This window comes from Corticium candelabrum, chromosome 5 (genome assembly GCF_963422355.1).
Source record: "Corticium candelabrum chromosome 5, ooCorCand1.1, whole genome shotgun sequence".
NCBI lineage: Eukaryota > Metazoa > Porifera > Homoscleromorpha > Homosclerophorida > Plakinidae > Corticium > Corticium candelabrum.
In genome coordinates this window covers 4,847,811-4,874,912 of record NC_085089.1, presented here as the reverse complement: position 1 = coordinate 4,874,912, position 27,102 = coordinate 4,847,811, and the positions used below count along the sequence as shown (strand labels likewise).

The following is a 27,102-nucleotide window of genomic DNA, read 5'->3' as shown; positions in this document are numbered from 1 at the left end:
TGCACGTACACGAGTCGCTTGTGTGTGGTCTTCAGCTCGTAGTTACATTAGAGCTTATATCGTCATGAATAGTGGCGTTTTGGCTGCAGTACCGTGCAATAAATGCTAGGAGATCTCCATTCATGCGGCAGACCTCAGAGTATTCTCCAGCTCGCTAGGCGATGCTTCAGAACCGGATGAACGCGCGAGGCGACAAGTGTCACTGTCGGTGGTGCAGCGGTTCCTCCTCTCAAGTCAATGAGGTTGTTGCGAAAAGGTCTGCTAAAAAAGACGGCAGAGCAGAGCTGTTCAGTTGCGGAAACAGCCGGATCGATCGTGACATAGCGTTTCCCACGGTGCTACAACAATCTGCCTGCGAATGAGAGAGTTTCGACTGTGAGTCATAGCGCTGAACAACAAGCGACGCACCGTGAGAGTCTGATTTGCGAAATACAGTTGGCAGAACGAAATCGGATAATTGGTTGTCGCAACCGGATAATTGATTGACTGAATCTGATAATTGGTTACCCCAACCGGATAATTGCGCGGGAAATACTGTAGTAGGTAGACGAACCTCGAGTGGCGAAAAAAGACAATCAGCCTCAAGACGAATTGGTGTACGTGTACACGGAAAAAGGGAGAAATAAAGATCAACCTAGCCTCGTACCCAGGCCCTCTTGCGCGCCCGGAGAAGTATTCGCATGCGCGCATAAATTAGAGGTTTCACCTCGTGATTCATAATTGCGAAACTTCCTGGGTCTGGTGAGTCTGGATGTTTATTACAGGGTCAACTCGCGTGATGGTCATCACGTAGTACCATTTAGCCTGTGAGTCATAACTGCGCTAACCGTAACAACTTCCTTGGTCTAGGGGCTACGGACCGCTAAAGTAGGGTCAACTCTTACCGCCAATACACCGTACGTCACCTTGACCATTTGAATGGCATTCGCATCCGCGCTAGCTTGCCATCTGAATCTCAGGCTCCTTGTGTGAGGGAATGGCCTACTGTTACTTTTCGATATCCTCAGTCTCTGTCCCCCACTAGTGAACTATGACTCTACGGTGAAATAATTCGCATGCACAACGTATGACGTCTCACCTTAATTCACAGCGTGTCGAGTGACATAATAGCTCACCCGAGGCAGGCGGTTGCTACGCGTGCTAGCTAAGAGATCGTCAGGCGTTAGTCACTCTTTTTCAGCCCAATTATCGCGTGCGGGCACCGCCCCTGTCTGCTCTTCTCGTGCGCGTTACGAGGGGCTGTGCAAGAGACTAGGTCCAGCCTTTCGAAACGAATGAACGCCGCGGCGTTCTTTCAAGGAAATACGGTACTTTTGGATACTTGATACCTCGAAGAACAAAATATAATTAAACGGGATAGATAGACAACATAAATTTGCATACGACGTTAATTGAATTAATTAACTAATAATCTAATCTGTGCCCGTGCGGAGAACGGGCTATTTAGCTAGTGTATAAATATGTCTTTATTTTAATTTTGCATGCCATACTGACTGTGACTCCACTTGGCTGAAAAGAACCGTTTCAAGGAAACGTCCTGATCCGCAAAGTTGTTTGGCCTTAGAGTGCAAGTTCGAATTGCCGCTTGTTTGCAGCCATGTCTACATTCACGTAATGGATGCACGAGGATGCATGTAGGATGCATGAGGATGCATGAGGATGCATGTGTAGGATGCACGAGGATGCATGATTATGCATGTAGGATGCATGAGGATGCATGTAGGATGCATGAGGATGCATCTAGCGTTCAATTAGATTGTCTGCTTTGCAAAACTTAGGAATCAGTGTGGTTTCGCGGTTACGTTCAGTCTTACATTTGCGCGGTCTGACGCTCACAGCTCGATCGACGATGGACGTGAAGCAAAACAGGAGGACCAGCGACACCCTGCGTCGAGCTCTGGTCACTGTCGATTCCCTCGTTACGGTTTCGACTCCTTCACTCGACGTAAATCAAGAGACACATTCTCATCTACAACAGAGAGGATCTACACGTACAACTTCGATGGTAAGCTCGTCTGACACCTCTCTCCATAAATTGGCGTCGTTCGGCTATGTTGACGAGCTTGTCAAACGACTACCGAAGACCTCCAACGGTGCGTCTGCTGCTTGCCTTCTCTAGAAGAGTGAATTCAGCCTCCTTTATGTGTTTCCTGTTGTTAATGTTAGATGAGTTGAACGCAGCTGACGAAATGGATCGAACGATTCTTCATCTTGCGGTTGAAAATAGGCAGGAGGCTATCGTTCAGCTTCTAGTTGATCTAAAATCGCGTGGATCTGAGCGCAGCTCTAGGTTTGGTTCCAGCAAAGTCAATGTTGATGCTACACGTAAAGACAACAAGAAACGAACGGCACTGTATCTTGCTGTTCAGACCAAAACAAAGAGTCTAGTGGAGGTAATTTCTAGTTGCAAATATCTTAATTAATGGCGTAACAAAATGAACGTTGTTGTTTCAAGTTGGTCCTGCAGTTATCTGTCGATACAGTCAATGTGCCTGGACCAAACGATAGGACACCACTGCATGTAGCGGTTTTGGATTCTGAGCAAAATATTGTGAAGCTTCTGGTCAGAATGTGTAATTAATTTGAATGTGTAATTAAATTAATGACAGTGTGATTGTGGATCACTAATCTAGAGCGTAGTCTGCAGTGAGTGGTAGGAAGGCACAGACGAAAAGAACAGCTGCATCAGTACCATGGTGGTTTTGTATAACAACTGGGGTTTGCTTTCAAATAGGATGGTTTGAATATTTAATTGATGTTATGGACTTTGGGAGTGGCTAGTTACAACCACATGCCAAACATAATTAGATAACTCTCACTTTTACATTATCAGCGGAAGCGAACCTATGAATGTCACGTTGGGACCCATTCCATCCGTAATGCCAGCTGAGGGCTGGATGTACAGAAAGCACAGAAGGAGGGAATAGCGAGTTTCCTGTCAACAATAAACGTAAAAAGTCATTGAAATATGAGGAATTAGCAGAAGGTGGCATGACAGGGAGAGATCTCAGTGAACAGTGGGGAGTGGAGTGTACAGTGTCTACCTCAAAGAGGGCCATTGATATACTTTCGTATAAAGCAATGTTTTTTCTTTTGAATACATAATTATGCATTCAATGTCATGCAATGTCATGGTGTCTCTGTATAGTCTATAGATGCACAGAAACAGACAGAACAACTGTTTTGCATGCCTATCTAATCTTTGCGTAGAGGAAAGTGACTTTATATAATTAGATTAGAGGGACGCCCTGTTATGGACACCATCAATCATTGGAAGCCGTGCAAGAAGTAAACGAAGTAAGACTGAGCTTTGTTAAAGCCCACAGTAAGAAGAATTAGTAAAGACTGTGGTCAACTTTGTAGAGAAGAAATAAACGCATCAAAGTGCATATATGGCAATTAGTAGAAGAGACGTGTTCCTATTGAATACATTGGTGCATCTGCATGTAATGTTTAATGGAGGAATTAAGTCAAATCAATTAAATGCACCTGATCAATGAATTGCTTGGTTTATCATTTTATATTAAATTAGAAATAAACTGTGCTTTGAAATTCAGCATCAACGTCAAAATTTGAAAATGTTCCATATTGGATGCAGGACTCTATATGTACGATCACTTGTTGTAAAACACATAGCCGAAAAGTTGTTGCCTGTCAGTTGACAGCACTGAATTCAATCTGTTTCTTGTAATTACTGTATGAGTGCATTAGATAAGTAAATAAATAAATAAATAAATAAAAGAAATAAAACACAGAGATTATTCTGTCAAGTTGACATTTTTGGTATATAGGAATTATGATTCTTCGTTCAAATGTGAATGTGTAATGGAGGGTTTATCATTTTGTTCTGACGTTCTGCCTTTTATTTAGCTGCAACATGGTGCTGATCCTTTGGCTAAAGACAGGGAGGGTTCAACACCAGTGGGAATGGCTGTAAGGTTTGGTTCATTGCTACTGGTTGACATCTTCTTTTCCTACAGAACTGATTCAGGCAAGTGATCGTAACAGAAGTAATTATACGCTTAGTTGATAAAACTATGTGAGGTTTTCTATATATTTAGGACTTCCAGTTGCAGAAATGTTGGAAAGTGTTTCTGGTCCTACTCACAGCTCTTTGTTGCATCTTGCTGTGGAAGGCAGCAAGGTTGACATTGTTGTTTATCTGCTGAGCAGAGGTATCAGTAGACGAACTAAGGTAAATACTCAATCTTAGCCTTTGTATTGGTTTGAGTTAATTGCTTTGCAAATGGTTTTTGTTTCAGAATGGGTTAGGTTTGACAGCTGCTCACATTGCATGCTGTAAAGGGAATGTTCCAGTTTTGCATCAGTTAGTATATGCTGATCCATGGCTGTGCAATGCTGCCAATGACAGTGGCTTAACGCCTGTGCACAAGTGAGCTTTGCTGTATTAGTCTTGACTATAGATATGGTTGGATCTGTATTTGTTGCATGCATTTGCTTATTCATGCATGAGTGTGCACAGACATGCAAAATGGCACGCCATCTGCATCAAAATTAAACAATGCAGGGTTCTAGCCAGTATTGTTGAAAGGCGTAGCAGTATGGATGTGTCACATGAGTTTGGCATGTGGGCGTGGCATGTAGGTGTTGTCTGAAAATTTATGAAATAAAATTTTACACTGTTTTGGGGACTGGTTTAGGATCATACCTTTTGTAAACCGTTTGTTTTGGTGTACTGACTGAAACTCAGCTTCTACAAATCACATTGAGACAGACTCATAGTAGGGTATGGATTACATTCTTAATTAACTTAATTAGTAGGCAAAAATCCAATTACAATACTATAGGTATGCAATTAGAGACTCATGATTGACAAGTCTCCACCTTCTCTGTCATTATCACTGTTGGTAAATGTTTCACAGGTATGAACAGAGACACTATCTATGCCTAGCCAGTATGTTGAAGGCATAGCGGTAGTCTCTGAAGGAGTAGCGGGCTGCTACGCCTTAGCATGCCTGGCTAGAACCCTGCAATGGAATATGACGACAAGACAATGAGATACCATAGACCAGAAAACTGTCAACAATTTCAATTGCTGATTTGGCAATTGACAAAAGACCTGCTAAAGTTAAATTTGTTAATACAGTATTTGTTTGTAGTAAACCCTGGGCATATAGAAAAGAAACACTTTTCCGAGTGTCTACTAAGGCCACGGGCTTTAGTTTGGTTTCAGGCGTGTACATGATTGCAAAATGCTGTCGTTTGGCCAGTCATCATCTAAACACTTGAAGACAGAAATACGCAAATGCTTGCAATTATCCATTTGCAAGATCAAAGGTACTGTTATCTGTGCAGCATCATCATACGCACAGAAACTAAACACTACACATGCAAACCAGAGTTTTGGCCTGATGTGCGTCAACAGCATCAGTGTCAGTTATTGCAACGAAGAAATGAGTCTGCGGTAAGCATTCTTACTCAACACTCATCAAACACACATATACGGAGACGGATGTTTCTGCGGACATCATTTTGTTTATTCTGCTCATGTGTATCTTGGGCAAATACTTGGTTACGGGCGTTTTTCAGGCTGAAAGTTCTGACCTGCTGCATATGGGCATCCACATACGGGCATGGGCATTATTTCGGTATGGGCGATATTATGGGTGAATACAGTTGGCCATCCCGCTGCATATTCTCACTATATGCATACCTAATGCACAAAAATTTGTTGCAAATTGATCCATATGCATTACTGCCACAGCAGATCGGCTGTAGTCATTAATAGCTCTATGAAGTTTTTATCCAAGGCCTGGATATCCGGGCTAAGGGTACAGTAGTCCTCTGGTGTCCAACTGGACGTATGACAGTATTTATACTCAATTAGCATAGATGCAAATGAAGCTATTTTGACCAATAGACAAGAAAAGTAGTGTCATTACTGACCGATAGATGAACATGATGTCATGATTAGGCTCCACCTCTCTTTGTTTCGTAGCTGTGTTATGAGAATTCGGCCATTGGGCATCCATTCTGTACATGGTGTTTAGTCCTTTGCTTTACATAAGGATTTGGAAACAACTGCCACAATTGAGTCTACATTTGCATGTGCATGTTTTCCCAACAACAAGAAGGCGTCTAGAGAGAGAAGGTGCTGGATTCAGGTGCTATGCAGTACATGTAGCTGTACCTGACTTGTAACATTTTGCTTCCACAGTGTTTCCGCATAGTGGTTTCTGCAGTCGGACAGCTTGAATTTTTGGTGTGTGTGGCTGAGCGGTGTTGTTGCAAAAATCAGTAGTGTCGTCTGCAACAAAAATTTGGCACTCCACAGGAATTTGGAAGGGGAACGTGCCTTGTCCATGACAGCACGTCTGTTTGTCGGACAAAGCGACTGACCTGTAAGTATGCAAGTTTGGAGACGAGTTACACACTTGTCATCTTTTGTTTACACGAATGCTTGGAAACCGTAGCTGAGACCAGTTGGTTGGGCTAAAACCTCTGTATGCAAAAATTATCACGTGACAAGATGTGTGATTGCATACACTGACCGAGGGTTTAGCACTGTAGTGCTTCTTTATTCATTAAAGCTATATTTGTGGTCATCATAATTCTTGCATCATCTAGTGCCCTGTATTGGTGAAGGTTTCCTTAGACTTCCACTTAGATGTGTTCTATCTGTCTCCACATGCCCATGATACTAGCATCAAAATTTCAGACCTACGGTGAGGGAGAAAGGAATATACCGTGTAAATCTGGATAATTTCATACGTTGATAGAAGGCATATGTTGCCCAAAATATTAGTGTTTACCAAAATTTTAAAAATACATGTTTTGAACCATCTTGCCAAATATTATTGTCGCAAGATTTTCATGTCTACAGTATGCGGCATAGCAAAGACAGTGTTTGCATGTATTCATCTAATGTTTTTCTACTGATTAGCACTCCCATGCTCACTTGCTTTGACCCTTGTGTGTGATAATACAGTAGAATATGCTGTGAGATTTAATTCTTTTGCAGAGCAGCAGAATATGACAACGTTGATGCACTGAAGTTTCTACACAGCAAGGTTGGTTTTTATCACTAAATTTGTAGTTTGCTTTCCAGATTGCTGTTTAATAGGGTGAAAATTTGTACTGAAAACTTCATTGTACAATGCAATGTTGGTTAATATGGCCAGAAAATCTGATAATACAACTATGTAGTCTGCATGTAACCACACTTGTGTAATTGGGCTAGGTCTGTTGTTTTACAAGGCCACGTACACAATTATCTTTTTTGACTGACATGAGTTTGAGATGCTGTGTAACCGGTTATTTCTGTGATTGTGATATTTCTGCGAATTTTGCAATCATGGAGTGCACAAATAAAATCTGCAGATATTTAGGCCTATCCTTGGAGTCTCCGGCAGTCACTGTGCAGACATGCACATGTGTATACCAGTACCGTATTGTAGTTGAAACGCAGAAATTTAATTTGCAGTAATTACTTTTGTCTAGATTCTCAATCACAGTAATTTGAGACCACAGAAATAACCGGACCGGCGGTCATGCCTACAGTAGCAGACAAACATTCCAGTTAGAGGGGAACTCCAATGGAAATACGACCTGATCTCAAAATGTAGGCTTTATCGTGAAACTTCATGCTGTGCTACTTTCAGGCAAACAGTTGCTTTGGTAGAGGAGAAAACGGGTTAGGTACACGAAGCGTGTGCCAGGTTGACACGTCATTGGTGCTAAGTTCCGCCTGCACCAAATGAATTGCATGCGTAGCTCAGTTATCTTGCCACTAGACTACAGGAAAACTAAACGGGAATGATAGCTATAGAGTAAGCGGACACACCCTTTCAAACAGTGGCTGGGCGAAGTGTTACAAGTACAGAATGGCTTTAGTTGAGCCTTAAACTTTTAACCCAGAGCAATGATGAAGACGGTGTAGCTAGTACTGTACACGTAAGTTGTTTACACCCTGCACAGTGTGTAGACTTGTGATCATGGCAATATACCCCCTTTGTCATTCCTGGGTACTCAAATCCTCTATCGTGGCTCATGAGGCATCTAGAAGCCATGCTGATCGCCAAAGCTGAGCACACCGGACTGCTACCTAAATTTGATGTTAACATAGGGCTAGACAACGACAAGAAGGGGCGTGTCTGCCTATGCAGGTCTCTCGAAGAGAACGTCTGTACAGGGACTATTTTGTTCATGGGACTATTCTGTTCACGGGTACTATTCTTGTCATATTTGCTCCTATTCTGTTTATATTTGCTTTTATTCTGTTCATCGGGGACTATTTTGTTCGTGTAATTTGAACTCACCCTAGTGTGGTCCATTCTGTTCAGGGCGACTATTCTGCATGTTCACACTAGCCATGCAGTGTTCATGGCGACTATCCTGTTCACGGCGACTATCCTGTTCACGGCGGCTATCTTGTTTATAGTGACTATTCTGTTCACGGCGTCTACGACTATTCTATTCACAGCGACTACGTATTCTGTTCACGGGTGACTGTTCTAGCTGTTCACAGCAACTGTTCTGTTCACAGCGTATTCTGTTCACGGGCGACTATTCTGTTCACGTGAACAGGAAGTCTCCTTGTGAACAGGATAGGCTCCGCTATAGCGGGGACTATTCTGTTCACGGCGAGTATTCTGTTCACAGCGACTATTCTGTTCACGGTACTATCCTGTTTACGGCGTGACTATTCTGTTTACGGGCGACTATCTTGTTCACAGCCGGCGACTTTATTCTGTTCACGGTGACTATCTGCATGTTCACCAGAGATTCTGTTTACTATAGGTAGACACTTTTGCTCATTTATTGTCATGCAACAGTCGATTCATACGTGCAACACTTATCGTACTCTAGCTCTGCTCAATTTATCTATCTATCTAGGACACCTGGCTGTACCGTACATGGCTAGCACATTGGAAGAGTCTACAATATCATAGTGTTGTCAGCTAGCCGCGTACCGTACAACCAGGCGTCCTAGCTAGATAGATAAATTGAGCAAGAGCTAGAGTACAGTAAGTATTGCACATATGGACTGTTGGCAATGAGCAAAAGTGTCTAGCTAGTAAATGAACCTCTCGTGAACATGCAGATAGTCACCGTGAACAGAATAGTCCTCGGCCGTGAACAGGATAGTTGCCATAAACAAGATAGTCACCTGTGAACAGAAGTCTTCATGAACAGGATAGTCGCCCGCCAACAGAATAGTCGCCGTAAACAGGATAGTTGCTGTTGACAGGATAGTCGCCTGTGAACACATAGTCACCGTGAACACATAGTCACCGTGAACAGAATAGTCGCCGTGAACAGAATAGTCGCCGTGAACAGAATTGTTGCTGTGAACAAAATAGTCGCCATGAACAGGATAGTCCCCGCTATAGCGGAGACTATCCTGTTCACCGGGGACTTTTCTGTTCACGTAGACAGAATAGTCGACCATGAACAGAATATGCTGTGAACAGAACAGCTGCTGTGAACAGCTAGAACAGTCGCCCGTGAACAGAATAGGTAGTCGCTGTGAATAGAATAGTCATAGACGCCGAGAACAGAATAGTTGCTGTGAACAGGATAGTTGCCATGAACAGGATAGTTGCTTGTGAACGGGATAGTCGCCATGAACACTGCATGGCTGGTGTGAACATGCAGAATTAATAGTTGTTGTGAACAGAATAGTCGCTGTAAACAGAGTAGTTCCCGCTATAGCGGGACTATCCTGTTTACCGAATAGTTTGCTGGGTGGGTTTAAATTGCGTGAACAAAACAGTCCCCGGTAAACAGAATAGGAGCAAATATGAACAGAATAGGAGCAAATATGGACAGAATAGGAGTCACCGTGAACAGAATAATCCCCGTGAACAGAATAGTCCCTGTACAACGTCTACGCTTCCTTGACATGCTTGAACCTTGTGCATGTTTTTCCTTGTAAATTAATAGATCGAAGGCTGACGCTAATTACCATTGAGTTTTATTGCGCTAGTCTCATCTACTGTGATCTCCTGTGAGAGGAGAGGGTCAAGTCTGGTGGGAGAAAACAGCCTCTAGCATCCTACTCTTGTTACAAAGAGCTCTTCTAAGTCCTTAAAACACAATTAAGCTCTCTCTATAGCTACCATTCCCGTTTAGTGAGCATGTAGTTTACTGGCAAGATAGCTGAGCTATGCAGGCAATTCATTTGGTGTAGGCGGAGCTTAGCGTCACTGACGTGTCAGCCTGGTGCATGCTCTGTACCTAACTCGCGTTTTCTTCACTACTAAAGCAACTGTTTGCTTGAAAGTAGCGCAGCATGAAGTTTCACAATAAAGCCTACATTTTGAGATCAGGTTGTATTTATGTTGGAGTTTCCCTGTGAGGAATGCTCTTTAGAAGAGAAAACCAACCAATGTGACAAATTAAGGTTTAGGCATCATGAACATAGCTATTACTTGGTTTAGACTGACTTATCTCAAACATAATATATATTTTTGTGTGATTGGGTACTTGTAATTAATTGGACAACTCATGCCATATCTTTTCCGTTATTAATCACCGCCAGCCTAGCAATGCAACAGCAAAATGTAATTGACTGGTCCACAACTGTATATTAATCTGTCAAAGTAGCTGTATATTGACTGATCAATATGCATTAAGAAAACCTTATGCAAGTCATCACGTAACACTGTAAATTGAACCAAATTGTAGAATTAGTCAATTTACCTTTTAAAGTGATTAGCAATTTCAAATAGATTTAAAGATGTTTACATCTTCTCATGCAACACTCTCAGAAAACCTTTGCTTGCTGTCCTGTTTCCGATGTCTCTTCTTCTCCTTGGTATTGTCAGATCATCTTCGTCTGCATCAAATTTGGCTTCTTTGCCATTCAGCAACATCATGTGGAGTACAAAGTTTTGGCTTTGCTCTCAATAATTAGCCCCGGCATCGCCTTGGTTAATTATTCTCAAGAAGCTGTCACACTCTGGTGATTTATGAACACCTCCCAACCATAATTTAGGTAATATTAACTGAATGAAGTTGATTTGCTTATTGAATGGAGCAGTATATATCTAACGAGAAAGTAAAGTAAAATGTGCTGCATTGTAACATTGAGATTGAGCAGAGAATAGAGCAATCATTTTGCTGGTGGCATTTTAGGGTGCCAGTTTGTCAAGACAGACATTGAATGGTGTCTCACCTTTACTTATTGCCTCTGGTTTTGGTTCAAGCAATGTTGTTCAAGAATTGTTGTTCTGTGGCGTTGACTACATGGAAACAGATGAATGTGGTATGAATGTGTTGCAGTATGCTGTTGGTCACACAACAACGCTAGATGTTTTGATGAAGGTATGTACTATACTAGAGTGTTAATAATGTATACCGTGATTCTTCAACTTCTATTTAATTAACTGACAGGTGCTTCAAGACAAGCCTGGTTTTGATAAGCTTATATCAGCTAAAGACATTAGAGGTGCTACTGCTCTTCATCATGCTGCACAGTTTGGGCAAAAAAAGGTTTGCTTTACACAGCATTGCATTCATCTATTTTTCCCTATTGGTATTCTGGTCTTACTTGTATAGAGCGTGTCTTTGCTTGTTGATTATGGAGCTAGTTTCGATGCTGTTGACAAGAATGGTGCAACTGCGCTGCATTTGGCTGCAGGGTTAATCTCAAAAATTAACATCTGTACAGTTATTGTGAATTTTATGTTGCCATAGGCGAGGGCATGTTGGTATTGTCAAACTGCTTTCTTCATTTGCACCTCGACTCATTCATGCAGTTGATGGATGTGGTAGGACACCACTTCACATAGCTTGTGTTTACGGTCGTGAAAACATTGTAAGGACTTTGATAACAGATGGAGCAACATTGACTATGTATTAATTGGCTGTGACTGATTCAATACATCATTACCTTATATGCAATATTTTGCTTATAGGGATCGTGATGGACGAACTGCATTTCATTGTGCAGCTTTTAGTGGGTGCTTGGATTCTATGAAGGTTCTTTTAGCAAATTTTCCCATTATTGAGGAGTCTTCCATTGACGTTAACAGCCCTGATATTGAGAAGGTTGACAATTTGTCATGATATTCTGAGTTAAGTAAGTAATGTGAAGATTTTTATTGTGTTAGACCACAGCTCTGCATTTAGCAGTAGCCAAGAACCATCCTGAAGTTGTTGAGTTCTTGCTTGATTATGGTGCAACCATTACAGATGACTACATCGGACAAAATTGCCTTGATTTGGCTATTGACTTGGAACTGCCGGATTGCTGCTTTGCCATTGTGAAGCATAAAAGGTATAGTATTATGTAATCAGATAGCTAACTTACTTAGCACTTGAACTAAACGTGTGCAGATGGTGAATATTACGGTATTTCTTTGAATAGTGGTCACGGCCTCTATTTTAACAAGGTTGCGGAACTGCATCCTCTAAACGAGGGCAGTTTGTATTTTGAGGGCGGTTTGTATTTGAGGGTGGTTTGTATTCAAGGGCGGCCTCTATTCTTAAGTCACCTAGAGACGTTGGTACTTGAACATCACATTTTTCTGTTCACGTAAGTGGACACTTTGAAGGTAGACTCGAGTGTCCAACGAGGTGGTCTCCCCCTTCCCCCGAGGAGGAGAAAGACCGATTGGAGACATTCGCCACTCAAACGAGCCGCCGACTCTCTATCCTCCAATCAGAGAGTCGGCTGTTCAATGTTTGGGCATCCTCGATCGGGATGCATGTCACTATTGGCTCTTTGCTGTAATTTTGCTCTGACGCAAGTGCCTGCAGTGTCGACATGTGTCATCCAAGTCTACAAACAACAAGTCGACTCTTTCTAACTCTTCTTGTTGTCTGTTTCTTGTTCTAAGAGCCCTAGACTCAGAGCTTACCACATGCAGAGGCTGGCCAACCAAAGGTCAACTACAACGTACGCAAATTATATCTCTGCAGGTCACCCTGCGTTAATTAATTAATTGCAAATACCACGCTTTGTAGATGGACTCATTCAGTGCATACAACGTACGACATCCTGAGCGACTAGAAGTTGTTTTACATGTGCTGCCTATTCCTCACAGTAAGAATTGAGAAGACAACATGCAGGTGTAGCTCACAGGCTAACAAAATGTGATATCAGATGGTAAAAGCAATTGACTACTCAGTTACAAATGCATTAGCAGAGAGCCAATAGCAACGGATGTTGCTATCAGCATTTATTGTGAATGCACGTGCATGCACAAACACTAACCAAACGTGTAAAATCCTGATTGGAGGATAGAGTCGTTTTCTTTTAGTGGTAAATGTCTCCAGCTGGTTTTTCTCCTCTGCCGGGAGAGATGACCGGCTGGACACTCGAGCCTAACAGCAGCAGGTTTAGCTGTAAATGCCACAACTATTATGTTATAATTGATAGACGAGTGCACGTAATAGGATGAGATTGATGCGGCAGCATCAAGAGCATATGATATGGGAGTGGCCAGTAACTTTGCAGACTAGTGCAGCCTCTATTTTTAACAAGTCTCTTCAGCTGTGGCTTCTATTTGAGGGCGTCCTGATTCAAGGGCGTCTTCTATTCGAGGGCGGCCATTATTTGAAGAAATATGGTCTTAGTTAGATTGTAGATGCATATAAAAAAGATATGGTTCCCAGCTGTTATAGCTATAGATTTGGACCGTAGGTGGGAAGAAACCATGCAGCATTATAAAAAGACAGCTAAAGGCAAATCAAAGTCAACTCAGCTTCAAAGGATGGTGGAAACAATGCCCGAAGTTGCAAGAGTATATCTACTGTTTCTTTAGGTGCTTATAATGCTACATTTAAATACATGGTGTTTTGGTGTATCTATTGCAGACTGTTATGGACCGTTGTGTGACTACCACTACATACAAAACGACTGTAAAAGTATGGCTACAACATTGTGTGCATGTGTGTGCATGTGTGTGTGTGTGTGTGTGTGTGTGTGTGTGTGTGTGTGTGTGTGTGTGTGTGTGTGTATGCATGTGCGTGTGTATGCTTTACATGTTTGTTACATGTTCAAGACATTTATGTCATCACTGTTGATTGTATATGTGATTTTTAATTAGAGGAATTTCAACTTTACGTACATGCTAGGCATCACTGATTCATTGTCCCATATACATGCAAAAGCATCAGTTCGTCTTCTCAAAGTATTCTACACTAGATGCATTGTTTAATATTAAACCATGGTATTGCTTGTCCTGTCAGGCTATGGTGAAACTGAACAACACAGCTCTTTTATCACATCCATTGTGTGTAGAATTTCTTAACAGCAAATGGTAATTAATTTTATGCATGTGTGTCTTTTATTATAGTCATTTATGGAATTTCATGAAATTTAATTGTGTAGGCGGAAGTTTGGAGCAGCCATTGTTGTGGGAAATATTGCAATGTATCTTGTTTTCTTGTTACTTCTGATGACTGTGGTGATATTCTTTCCTGCATACTCTTCACATCCTCTGGAACATCATCACTATCTGGAACGTCTTCAAGTGTGTTTGTTGTTTTACAGTGACTGTATGGTATGACAAGATTTGGTTTACTGCAGGACATTCTTCATGGAGTACAGAAGGACAACAGGACTTCTCTTAATGATTCTGAGATGGTACAAATTGATTACATGCAGTTATGAAAATCAGTTTTGTTTTATTTCAAATGTCGTCACTTATAGGCTTAATTGCATGATTTGGTCTTGTGCATGACAGTTGTAGTAAATCTATTGTAATAGACCAGGAAAATTAAGCTTATTTGATAATGTTTGAAATAAGGCTGCTTTATACTATATATTGGGTGTTATGATGATGCAGCAATTGTTTTGCTACGATAATCAAGCACTGAGAATTGCTTTGCTGGTAACTACTTTGATCTGCTTGTTAAAGGAGCTAATACCAATGTGGTACCGAGTGAGTTACTGCTCATGAATTAGGTTATTGCATTTTATCACAAATTGACTGCATAGGGTCCTGCTTATTTTATGACGCTGCCGAATGTTTGTGAGATGGCAGTGTATACAATGACTATGTTCTTATTGGATCCATTTCATTTGTACTTTCATGATTTTGACATCCCAAATGAACCTTGCCCGACTCTAATTTGGGAAGTGACTGCTGTGACTGTATTTATGAGCTGGCTTGTTATGCTTTTTAACATTCGAAGGTACGTATGTTTGATCAGTGAAAGTTGAGAATGAAATTATAAATGTGCTTACTCATTGCTGTTGTTTAGGTTGCCACATATAGGAACTTACATTGTGATGATGCTATCTATGGTGAAGACCATGCTTCAGGTGATTGTAAACATGGTTTGTTACCTACTGCATAATGCTAATGAGTGATAAACCGTACCAACGTTTTTTGGTATTGTTACTGATGCTAAATGTCAAAGGAACACTCCGGAGAACTGCGCAGCTTTTAGTGCACAGCGTATTGCACAACCGAAATAGCGAGGTCCGTTGATCGAGGCTGCATTCGCGAAGTGTTCCTGCGTACAGATGAGTGTCTTCTAAACAGTTAGAATACGATCAACGACAGCGTCCATTGCCTTCAATGCCAACGAATCTCACAAAACATCGATTCTCTCAAATTTTGCCCGATGGAAATAGATCGCAGGAAGAGTCAGTCTATAGACGGTCTGTAGGTAACAGGGTAACACGACGGTTTCCACCGTGCTTGGAGAGACGGAAACAACAGAAAGACCATTTCCAGGAACGTGATTGTGTTAGTAAGACTCGCGTCATCTGGTGGTGCACAAAAAACACTTCACTTAGTGGGCGAAATTCTTGAAATGGCCTTGTCAGTTTTAAGTTATGAAACGTTTCTAACATACATCTGTCGGGTTTGCTCTGAGATAGCACCCAGATGCCCAACTTGATTAGTACTTGTATGGATTTTCCATTGGCGACCAAAGGCGGAGCCAGCAGCCTATCGCATATCTCCGGAATGCTCCTTAAGTTAGTTATTGTTTATTTACATGTTGATATTAAAATTTGTCCAGACATTATTAACTATTATTACAATCGTACAACAATGTTATGATAAACTGCTTACGTACCAATGCTACAGGGGGACTGGAATGTACAGTAGGCCTTGTATAGTACTACACTCTGCAGTACATTAGCGTATCTATTGATCCTCAGTTGCACTTATTATGGGAAAACTCTTTTATACAAGACAGCCACTACAGAAGACCAGGCACAACTTGACATTTTCTAACAAGAAGTTTGGCAGCATTAGCTTAATTGACAGTGTGTTTTTATCAAATGCATGCTCTATATAACATGCAAGCTACTTTACCCTATAGAAAATTTTTGTGTGACTTGCCTACGAAATGCATGCGATAAGGGTCGACTCGCACATATGCATAGCTCATTTACATACTTGGGACTTCCGCATGACAGTTGCCAACGTTTTTGGATTTCTGATTATACTTCTAACCATACTGTTCATTTACCAGCCGATATTTGACAGTTGCACTCTACCTTAGCAAAAAACGCAGTATAAAAATTCTTTCCACAAGAAACATTGTAACTGTCTTTGCGTTCTTTTTACACTGTGCTTGTCAGTAATTAAGCTGCATTTTCACTTGGTTTCTGATGATTCTCTTGCTCAGGCTGTGAATCACTATCATGAGCGACCTCACCAGTAGGCCTGTACTCGGAGATGTCATCGTTTTCTAATAAAACAGTTGCAGTAACACAGACAAGAAAGCAAGACTCTTGTCTAAGTACCTGTAGTAGTTTGGCTTTCGAATCTTCTCCAGAAGGCTCAGTCCCAGCTCCATTCTATATTTCTAGCATGAAGAAACAATCGAATTTTCTGTTTTGAAATGAGTTAGGTCATGCAGTGTGATAACAGCTACTGGAGCTGGTTTAACACAGTACCTTTTCTATAGGGACACGTCTTTGACAGTTACTGGACTGTGCTGAAGACATAGTCCTCTGCAGCCGCATACGGTACACCGCCAAAACAGATAAACCTTTGAACTGCCGGTTGAGTCCTTGAGTGCCCGCGTAGGTGAACAGTGCGTGACTGTGATTGGCTACAGTGAAGGTTTTAGTTCAGCTTTGCCTTTTGAGATTGACGCCGATTTGTTGATTTCGATCTTCCTCAATCCAGCTGCGGATGTTGCAGACCGGTCACATCTTTGTCAGCCTTTGGGTGGCAGCTGATTAGTCTCTAAACGCGTTAATTGATAGTATATGGTCGATAAATGCATCGCTTGATAGGGTTTGTGGTTGCTGCCATGTTTTGAACTTCAACATGCCGCAAACTGGGTAACCATTCAACTACTACACTACGAATAGTTGGAAACCCGAAGCCCAGTCATGCGCTGCAGGTAACTGATACATCTAGTAATGATGCTACTTTGTATGTCTTCGTATACGACATCTATCCGAAGCAGTGTACGTAGACCAAGTGTTGTGGAATTTGTGCAGAACTCATGATTAGGCATTGCGAGGTAGCTAGTCGCTGCATGCAAAATTGCAATTCACATATGGTCACAACATTTGCATGCGGAACTCGTGCCTAACGCATTGCAAGCTAGTCTCTGATTGCAAAATTGGCCAATTATCATGCATAAACGACATTTGCCAGAGACTCTCATGTGAATCTCATGCGATCGCATGAAGATTTTCTATAGGGTAGGATTAGCCTACTGTGACTATATGAAAATGAAAAGAAATGAAATATGGAGAATGAGTTAGGGAGCCAGAAAATGGAATGTTTACACCATTAGTTTTCTCATCAACAGGTAGGATGGGAGAGAAGCCAAAGTTTCTACAAAACTGTACGTGGCAGAAATGTTATCCATAAAAACAAGCAAGACATACAGAAGAGTTTTCGAATTAGTAGATGTTGTTTGTCATATTCTCTTTTATTTGTTTTGCTATTCTGTGTATTCCGGGTAGGAAGGTCAGGTAAACTGAGACCCTTTAGATGCGAAAACATTGAACGTATTTGCAGTAAGCTCAAAGGAGTAGTAGTTTTGTGTTTAGAGTTAGAGTTAGTTTGGCATTAATGCTAAGTAGTTCTTGTAGCTTTCTTAGTTTGTTGTTATGATATGTCATAGGGGTTATTGTTATTATTATTATTATTATTATGTCATCATCACCCTCTAGGTAGAGTAAGTGGGGTCTTTACCCTCAACTGGGCACTCACCGACCCAGCAGGTAAGTCCCAGAGGTACATATTTCCGTCTAATCTGTATGGTGCTAGTAACCGGCTTATCGATCATTGATTGCGTGCCCTACGAGGATTTTGCCAGCTCTGAACAGCACACCCAGTAGATATCAATAACTGCCAGGAAAGCACTGATCCTCATTGACAACGATCACCATGCCTGATCACAGAAACTTCCCATCGACGGAAGCAAGTCAACTCTCACAGACATAGCCAAATAGACAGTGAGAAAGAACCAACAGACTTGTTTCATTATATTGCTGTCGCCACTCGGGATTGAACCCAGGCCATCATGGTCAGCGTACCAGAACTCTAACCACTAGGCTATAGTGGCTTGTTTAGTGTGCCGTGCTCAACCAGATCACTCCGGTTCGTATCTTGTCAGCGCCGGAGGCAAACCCTGCCTCAGAGGTGCTTAAGCCATCATGGCTGTCTAAACAGAAGACATGACTGACTTTACGTAGGACCCAACTGGATCCAAGAAGCACTGTTTCTGTAAGTGCTGCAGGTTGTGATGACCTGGAATAATGTCTAGCCATCGTGCAATACCTGTGTGCACTGTGCCCAAAGCTCCCAATACCACTGGAACAACCAGTGTCCGACACTGCCACCTGAGGCTTACCTCCACCCGCAAGTCACTGTACCTCGTCAACTTCTCAGCCTGTTTCCTGGAGATGTTGCCATCAGCAGGACAGCCGATATCAATAAGAAGACAAGTGTTTGTCTTCTTATTTCTGAAACAGATGTCAGGACGACTGGCACCGATCTCCCTAGCAGCAGGGATGACTGTATCCCACATCATAGTGATGTTGTCCGTCTCTACAAGCCTATTAAAATGATGCTGGTACCATCTGCTTTCCATTGGAACCCCAAAATGACGACAAGTGTCCCAGTGGATTATATAGGCTACCTGATTGTGTCGATCAGTGTAGTCCATCAGTGCCAAAGCACTACAGCCACACTGTGGTCAACTGTCTCACACTGCACAAGCAGCAAGTGTGATTTATATCTTGATGCAGAATGTTGCGCTCATAATACCAACTCCAAAGCGCTTGGTCTTGAGCAGGAACAACCAGTCCCTTGGTTGCAGCAGGAAGATTCGATGACTTTAGTCATCTGTAGGGTTCTTTCATGTCCACAGGTGGTTTTTCAGTAAGACGCCAATACTGACCATGCATAGGTTTTCTGCCCCAGGACTGTACACGAAGAGAACCGCTGCACGTGCGGAAATGTTTTGAATCTGTCTGAGGCACTTGCTCGAAGACATCATCAGACAGAATGGTTCCACCTACATGCAGGCTCTGCGACTTGTTGTCTTTAGAGAGATTCCCCTGCAGCTGTGCAGTAAACTGATGGGCCATGCTTTGGATCGAATGAGAGGACCTCCTAGCATCACACTCCTGTACCATTTGCATGAAGAGCTGAGAGCTGCTACGAAGGTAACAGCCCAGCCCCACAATGCAAGACCGATATATTGACTTGATCTGTTGTAACCCTCATCTGCCCTTGGTGCTCGGAGCATACAGACGGTCATGTATGCCGCAGGATGGTGGACACCATGCATAGAGAGAAGTTTCCTGGTCCGTCGATTAAGCTGCTGCAGGTCCGGGGTCCTCCAATGAATGACACCAAAACCATAAGTGAGAACTGGCAATGCAAACTCGTTGATGGCCAAAATCTTGTTCCGACCGTACAACTTGGTCTGAAGAACCATTTTCTCTCTGCGAAAGTACTCACGACGGAACGTCTCCCGCATAGTGCTGTGCTAGATACCGTTACTCTCATCCACACCCAAATACTTGTAGACTTGTCCTGGTTGCAGACAGTTGATGGTGTTGGGAAAGAACGAATTGTGTGTAACAACGCATTGTGTGTAACAATCCTTTCAGCTGATCAGGATTTTTGCCAAGCAGCACAGATCATCCATGTAAAGTAGAGACTGACAAGCTGACATTTGGCAGTCTCACCACACCCAGTGCTCATCCAATAGCCGTAACCAGTTCTTTGTAACTCCGCGCTGAGAAGATTAAGAGCCATACAGAAGGCAAGAGGAGATAGTGAGTCGCCTTGGAAATACCTTGCTTGATTCACATGACCCTTGTCTTGAAGACACCGTTCCCGTAGGAAAGTACCATTGATGTCTTCCAACTTTTCATCACACATGACAGGAACCTGCACAAGACTGGACTAATCTTATACAGCTGAAGACATTGGAGTAACCAGCTGTGTGGCACGCTGTCATAGACTTTCTTGTAGTCCACCCAAGCCATGCTCAAGCTCCTGTGCCTGGGCTTACAGTCCTCGGTAAGCAGTTTGTTAATCAAGAGCTGATCCTTTACACCAAAGGAACACTGCTGACAACTTTTCTGCTCCAATACCATGAGGTTTCCTTGAACCAAATGCCCTGAAATCCTCTGTCTTGTCTGACGACTGAGGTGATGGCTCGTAGAAGACAGATAGACAACGTGATAGGTCGGTAATTTTTGGCCTGGTCAATCTTGTCATTCTTTAGGTATCAGGGTGGTTGTTCTCTGAGATAACCAGTCGGGCACAGAATCCGGGTCCTGAATCAGGAGGTTGTAGTTACGAGTCAAGTCATCATGAAGACACGTAATGCGCTTGACCCATAACCATAAACCTGATCTGATCCAGGAGTCTTCCAGTTCCCTATCCTCTTGAGACAATGTGACCTTATTGCCTGAGATAGGTGACCTACCAGTTTGACGCTCAGCCAGAAGGCAGAATCATTACGACAAACTTCAGTTTTTAGGATATCACCCCAATACTGCTCAATCTCTGACTCGGATGGTGAGGAAGTGATCTGGATAGTCCGCTTACCCAATTCCATGTAAATCCGCCCAGCATCCTGTTGAAACAAACCTTTCTGGCGAAGTCTCTTACGATTCTTCTCGAGCCTCCTAGCTCACTCAACCTTGGACTGCAGTTCCATTTTCAGTTGATTTTTATAGTGACCTCACAAGTTCCCAAAGGAGGAATGCTCAATTGATGCCGGAGCAGTTGGAGCTCATGTAACAAACGAATGCTCGATGAGCCCCTCCTAACTTCCCGCAACAGAGATATCGCCCGCCGAAGTGCAAGAATCTCCATATCCAGTCTTCGTCTTCATGTCGGTGTTTGAGAGTTGGTTGACTTCGCCATCTTTGAGCCTCGCCTTTTGGACACTAGTGAAGCAGCAGTGTACACCAGGTAACTAACTGATTTCACTCATATCAGGTTCACCCTCCACTAAATTGAAGATTGCACTTAAGAGCATCAATAAGCTTCTTCACAGAGATCCTTGGAAGGCATTGTCTCTCACAGACAGGAATTCGCCTGACTTTCTGTAGCTCATCAAGAAACTCCCGACAGACTACAACAGCATCACCATCAAGTGAAAGACTGCCCTTTGTCTGGCAGTGAACTGAACTGATTCGAGAAGTCAGAGTCTCCATTTTTTCTCATTGAGAAGCTATACTAGGATGTGTGGTCATCAGATCACAGTCCACACAGTCACAGGGGGATGGTGATTTCTTAGTAGTTCTGCACTGAACTGAATCCAAAGTGCAGGCTATAGATGTGTAGTCTCCAGACAGAACAATGACTAGCTCATCAAAGGAGCCGTTTCCCGTGATACAGAATTGACATGCGAAGGCGTGTTCACTGAAACGTCAGTCAGAAAACGCATCTAATATCAACATCTGCACACCAGCACAAAAATCAGTTGTAACAGATGACAAACCTGAGACCTGTGTTCCATCCTGTTCGGCCTCGCACTTGATCTCTTCCGACTCTGATTCAGTCAGTTTTTCAGAAGCTAGGGGATATCGCTTCTGGTCTGCCAAATGCTGTTCAGAGACATCAGTCAGAGAAGGATTCAAGAACCACAGCTGACTCATGAATTTTCTGAAACCAGACAACTTGCATGACAACCACGCATGGTAGTAACAAATGTAGTACTTTCTTGTTCATATGTCATGTCCACTTCTGTCTAGTTGGGTTGCCACTTCTGCTAGATGAGATAGTAGATTCGGGCATAGGTAGTCTCGCTAGCGGGGTTTGAAGCCAAATTCAAAGCAGACGCAGAACAAGAGATTGTTTGACTATTTGCCCTACTTGTACTACCATTTCTGGTCTTCCAAATGGCCATAGAGATTCCAGGTGCCGACTCTTCGAACCCTGCTCTGGTTTCCCGACAGAGAACGCACTTCTCAGTTGGCTCTGTGATGAGCGATACAGAAAACAACCTTGACTCCATCAATATCCGGGTTGTTATTATGTTGTCATCACCCTCTAGGTAGGGTGAGTGGGGTCTTTGCCCGCAACTAGGCACCCACCAACCCGGCAGGTAAATTCCTGAGAGGTCCATGTTTCCGTGTAATCCATATGGCGCTAGTACCTGGCTTACCGATTCTTGATTGCGTGCTGTACGAGAATTTTGCCAGCTCTGAACAGCACACCCAGTAGATATCAATGATTTCCAGGAAAGCACTATTCCTTATTGCCAACAGTCCCCATGCCAGATCTCAAAAACTTCCCATTGACGGAAACAAGTCTACTCCCACAGATGTAGCCAAATAGACAGTGAGAAAGAGTCAACAGACTCATTTCATTATATTGTTGTTGCCACTCGAGATTTGTCGCCACCTGGGATTGAATCGAGGCCATCATGGTCAGAGAACCAGAACTCTAACCACTAGGCTATAGTGGCTTATAACATTGTGTCATCATTACCCTCTAGATAGAGTAAGTGGGGTCTTTATCCTCAACTGGGTGACCACCAATCCAGCAGGTAAGTCCCAGAGAGGTATAAATTTCTGTGTAATCCATATAGCGCTAGTAACTGGCTTATCGATCATTGGTTGTGTGCGCAACGAGGATTTTGCCAACTCTTAATAGTGTGCCTAGTAGACATCAATGACTGCCAGGAAAACACTGATCTTCATTACCAAAGGTCCCCATGCCAGATTACAGTAACTCCTCATTGACGGAAACAAGTCTAATCTCACAGACGTAGCCAAATAGACAGTGAAAAAGAACCAACAGGCTTGTTTCATTATATTGCTGTTGCCACCCGGGATTGAACCCAAACCATCATGGTCAGAGAACCAAAACTCCTGTGTTGTTATGCCCCTTCATGATGGGCAAGTGGGGTCTTTACCCCCATCTGGGTGCCCACCAACCTGGCAGGTAAGCCCAGCAGGGTACATGTTTCTGTGTAGTCCACACTGTGATCACAATGACTAGCCAATTTGATATAGATTGCAGGCATTACGGTGACCGCGAACTTGGTACAGCCTGCCTAGTGGATATCAATGACCACCAGGAAAGCGCTGAGCATCGTTACAGTCAATGGACCGTTTGCCAGACCACAGAAACTCCCCAACGACTGAAACGAGTCATAGTCTCATGACAAACCTAGAGAAACATAAGAAAGAAAGGCAGGCAAGTTTCATTGTTTACTATTTGAACCCCAAACTATCCTATACTATAATGTACCAACCCCAACTTCTGTTTAGATGGATGGATGTCTGTCTGTAACGCGTCGATTGACACGACGCCGGTCTCAGATTGTTGTGAAATGCTGCTGTCCGGTCGAGTTGGACTTTGCCTAGACTGCCGCCGACGACCAGAAACAAGACTTTGGCAGCCTGAAATGAGATGCGCTGGAGTTTGTTTGTTCAATTAGTCGAGTATGCGGATATGACGTGCACTCGCCAGTCACTGGACCATCCTCTAATTCCCAACTGGTATCAGACAGTGCTACTCACTCTCTATGTAGGGATGCAAAGGATCTAAAATGGCGACCCATACAAAATTATCCAAACGCATCCTAACCAGATCTCATAGCTCAGTAAAAAGATCTCAGAGCCACCTAACGCTCGACTGTAAACGTTCCGAGTGGTAGCTAGACTACTAGCACTGACACTAAGAGTCTCTCAGAAGCTGTCTATTGGCAAGTAAAAAACGCGATTTATTCTTTCACGTTTCACTTTTGTCAGCCAGGCTAGCACCTCACTCGAATCAGCTACAGCAACAAGGGTCATACGAAATGATTCACTCTTGTCCGAGGAATTGCACTGACTCAACAGCTAGAACTGTGTAAAGTTTACCCAGTATCAGTCAACTGCTGCTGCATAGTTCTACGTAAGGCTTCCACAATGCCATGTTGTTCTGGTCACGTGTGTACATGACAGCTCCATGTAATTACCTATTATTAGCTGGTGGAAACTATGGTTTGGGACCTTAGCTGCCACTTCCACAGTGTGCTTACAGTTACATGTAGTTGAACATATATACATACGACTATGCTCAATGGGGAGCTGTCTCTGTGCATGTGAGCATCTATGCTTTGTGTGTAAAGATGTGTGGGAGTTGTTTATTGATGCAATCAATGTTATTACATAAATCTGACAGCTGCTAAAGTGAATGAAACATGTGTAAAAAACGTTTTGAGAAAATGACGGGTATGTGGGGATGCGGATGTACTTATTCATGCTCATCTCCTCATCACAATTTTTTACCTAAATTTAATGCTTGCGGCAGTTTCAATCTAAAATGCAGCAGTCATGTGTAACACTCACAGTACTCAATTGTGATGTAGGAGATGAGCATGAATAGTACATATGCATCCCTACATACCCATCACTTTCTCAAATGTTTTTATACTTGGTATATAGTAGAGTGCAAGATGCACCCACTGCAGTCAGAGTTTATGGATGTCTGTCTGTCTGTCTGTAACGCGCCGATCGACACGACACCGGTCTCGGATCGTCGCGAAACACAGTGGCCCGGTCGAGTTCAACCGTCCGAGACGAATGGTTGAGTTGGATTTTGCCTAGACTGCCTCTGACGGCCAGAAATGAGACTTTGGTGGCCTAAAATGAGATGCTCTGGAGTTTGTTTGTTCGATTAGTCGAGTATGCGGATGTGACATGCGCTCGCCAACCATTCTCTAATTCCCGACTGGTGTATTTGTTTAGAGTGCAAGATGCATTCACAGGCTGAGTCAGTGACCCACTGCAGTCAGAGTTTAAGCCGATGTCACAGTATATACTATCCGCCGTATATTTCATCTCCCCGGATAAAATATACTAGGATATTCTATCCCCCGAATGGAATATTCTAGTGTATTCTATCCCAATGAGAAAATGCTTTGTCCTACCGGTTAGAGTATTCTAGGATAGTCTATCCCCGTAATAGAATATTCTAGTATATTTTATTTCCAACTAGAAAATGTTTTACCCTACCCAGTTAGACTATCATAGGACAGTCATCCCCCGGTTAGATTTTCTTTCTCCACTGGTTAGATTTTCTTTCCCCTGGTTAGATATTCTGTTCCCCGGTTTAAATATCCTAGGACATTCTGCTCATCCCCACTAGAATATGGTAGCAGGGTATTTTATCTCAACTATAGTGTCGCTTCTACCTGGTTGAAATAGCGTAAGATTTTCAATAATAATAGCCATAACAAAGCTAAAGTACAGACAATTAGCACATATGACCATTTCTGAAATTTCTTTGCAACTTGCTGTCCTAAGGCACACTTCTCATTTACATTAGCACCCATTGTATTGTTACAACACATCATGGCGCTCTTAATTTGCTTATCAATTCCAAAATATTCATATCAAATTGTCCATGGCGATAGAACGTTCCTGAATAATTTGCACAGGAATGTCTGGTGTCCACTGCTTCCGCAGAACACTCGCACGCGTGTACTGATCTACTGTAGTAAATATAACCAGTTCTGGCATTTCAAACATTATATCATTGACGATGCACGTTCAGGCTCAAATTCTACTCGAGAGGATACTGTACACTAGGACATCTATTCGGGCAGGATAAAAAACAATCACAATGGTATATAGTATCCTAGAATATTTTATGCGGGAGGATAGTGTATTCTGCCTGGGGATAAAAATGTGGTGGGATGAATTATACTGGGCCGCTTTTGCGTGTGTGCGTCTGTCCGTGTGTTAGGGAAGGTGCATTTTCTTGGCGGAAGTGACATCATTCTCCACGAGTAGATCGTGACATTATTATGTGTGAAGAGTCTGAGATGCATGGGGATGCTAGAGACAAAACTCTGGCTTGAGTGAATACAACGACAACAGCAAATTTATAGAGTGCAAACTGCGATGGCTGGAGTGTGTAAGATCCCTAGAGTAATAAGATGCGTACGTGTATTATACATTCTAACTCATGCTGCAACTGAATAAGTGTTGTACAAAAGCTAACCCACACAACAATTATTGTTCTAACAATTTAGAACGTTGAAAACTTGCCAAATAATGGATGACTGGTGAAAGTTTATTTTGCATTTTCTTTGCCTAGTAAGTGTAAACGTGCAAAGATAGATTGCTACCGCCCATAGGGCGAGGTAGGACTAGTGGATTATTATTATGTGTTGTGCTCAACAAGATCAGTCTGGTTTGTAAGGTCTTGTAAGGTCTGGAAGCAAACCTTGCCTCAGAAGTGCTTGGACTATCAATTGTGGTTGTCTAGACAGTAACCATGACTTTATGCAGGATTCGACTGGATCCAAGAAGCACTGTTTTGTGTAAGTGCTGCAGGTTGTGATGACCTGGAATGATGTTCAGCCACTGTGCAGTACCTGTGTGCTTTGTGCCCAATGCTCCTAACACTGTGGAACAACCAGTGTCCAACACGGCCACATTTGCAGCCTACAAACCCCACAAGTCGCTGTACTTCTCCAGCTTCTCAGCCTGTTTCCTTTTGATATTGCCATCAGCAGGACAGCTGGTATCAATAAGAAGACGTGTTTGTCTTCTTATTTCTGAAGCGGGCAATATGAAGATTGGCACCAATCTCGTTAGCAGTAGGGATGGCTGTATCCACATCATAGTGATGTCGTCAGTCTTCACAAGCCTATCAGGATGATGCCGGTATACCATCTGCTCTCCATTGGAACCTCAAACTGACGACAAATGTCCTAGCAGATGATGGAGGC

At 42.7% G+C, this 27,102-nt stretch overlaps 1 protein-coding gene across 1 annotated transcript; it reads left to right on the top strand.

Moving 5' to 3' along the window:
• The first annotated feature begins 1,849 nt into the window (after positions 1–1,849).
• Positions 1,850–15,431, top strand: LOC134179586 (transient receptor potential cation channel subfamily A member 1-like). The gene is made up of 24 exons (XM_062646522.1): positions 1,850–2,093; positions 2,167–2,393; positions 2,456–2,563; positions 2,887–3,017; positions 3,792–3,822; positions 3,871–3,991; positions 4,062–4,195; positions 4,263–4,393; positions 6,983–7,031; positions 11,101–11,289; positions 11,359–11,457; positions 11,524–11,606; positions 11,662–11,820; positions 11,883–12,015; positions 12,078–12,244; positions 13,613–13,712; positions 13,786–13,836; positions 14,019–14,102; positions 14,161–14,231; positions 14,303–14,444; positions 14,501–14,557; positions 14,760–14,855; positions 14,912–15,108; positions 15,178–15,431. Exons 1-24 carry the CDS (start codon positions 1,850–1,852, stop codon positions 15,284–15,286), a joined length of 2,913 nt encoding a protein of 970 aa, XP_062502506.1. The 3' UTR covers positions 15,287–15,431.
• Positions 15,432–27,102: the final 11,671 nt, after the last annotated feature.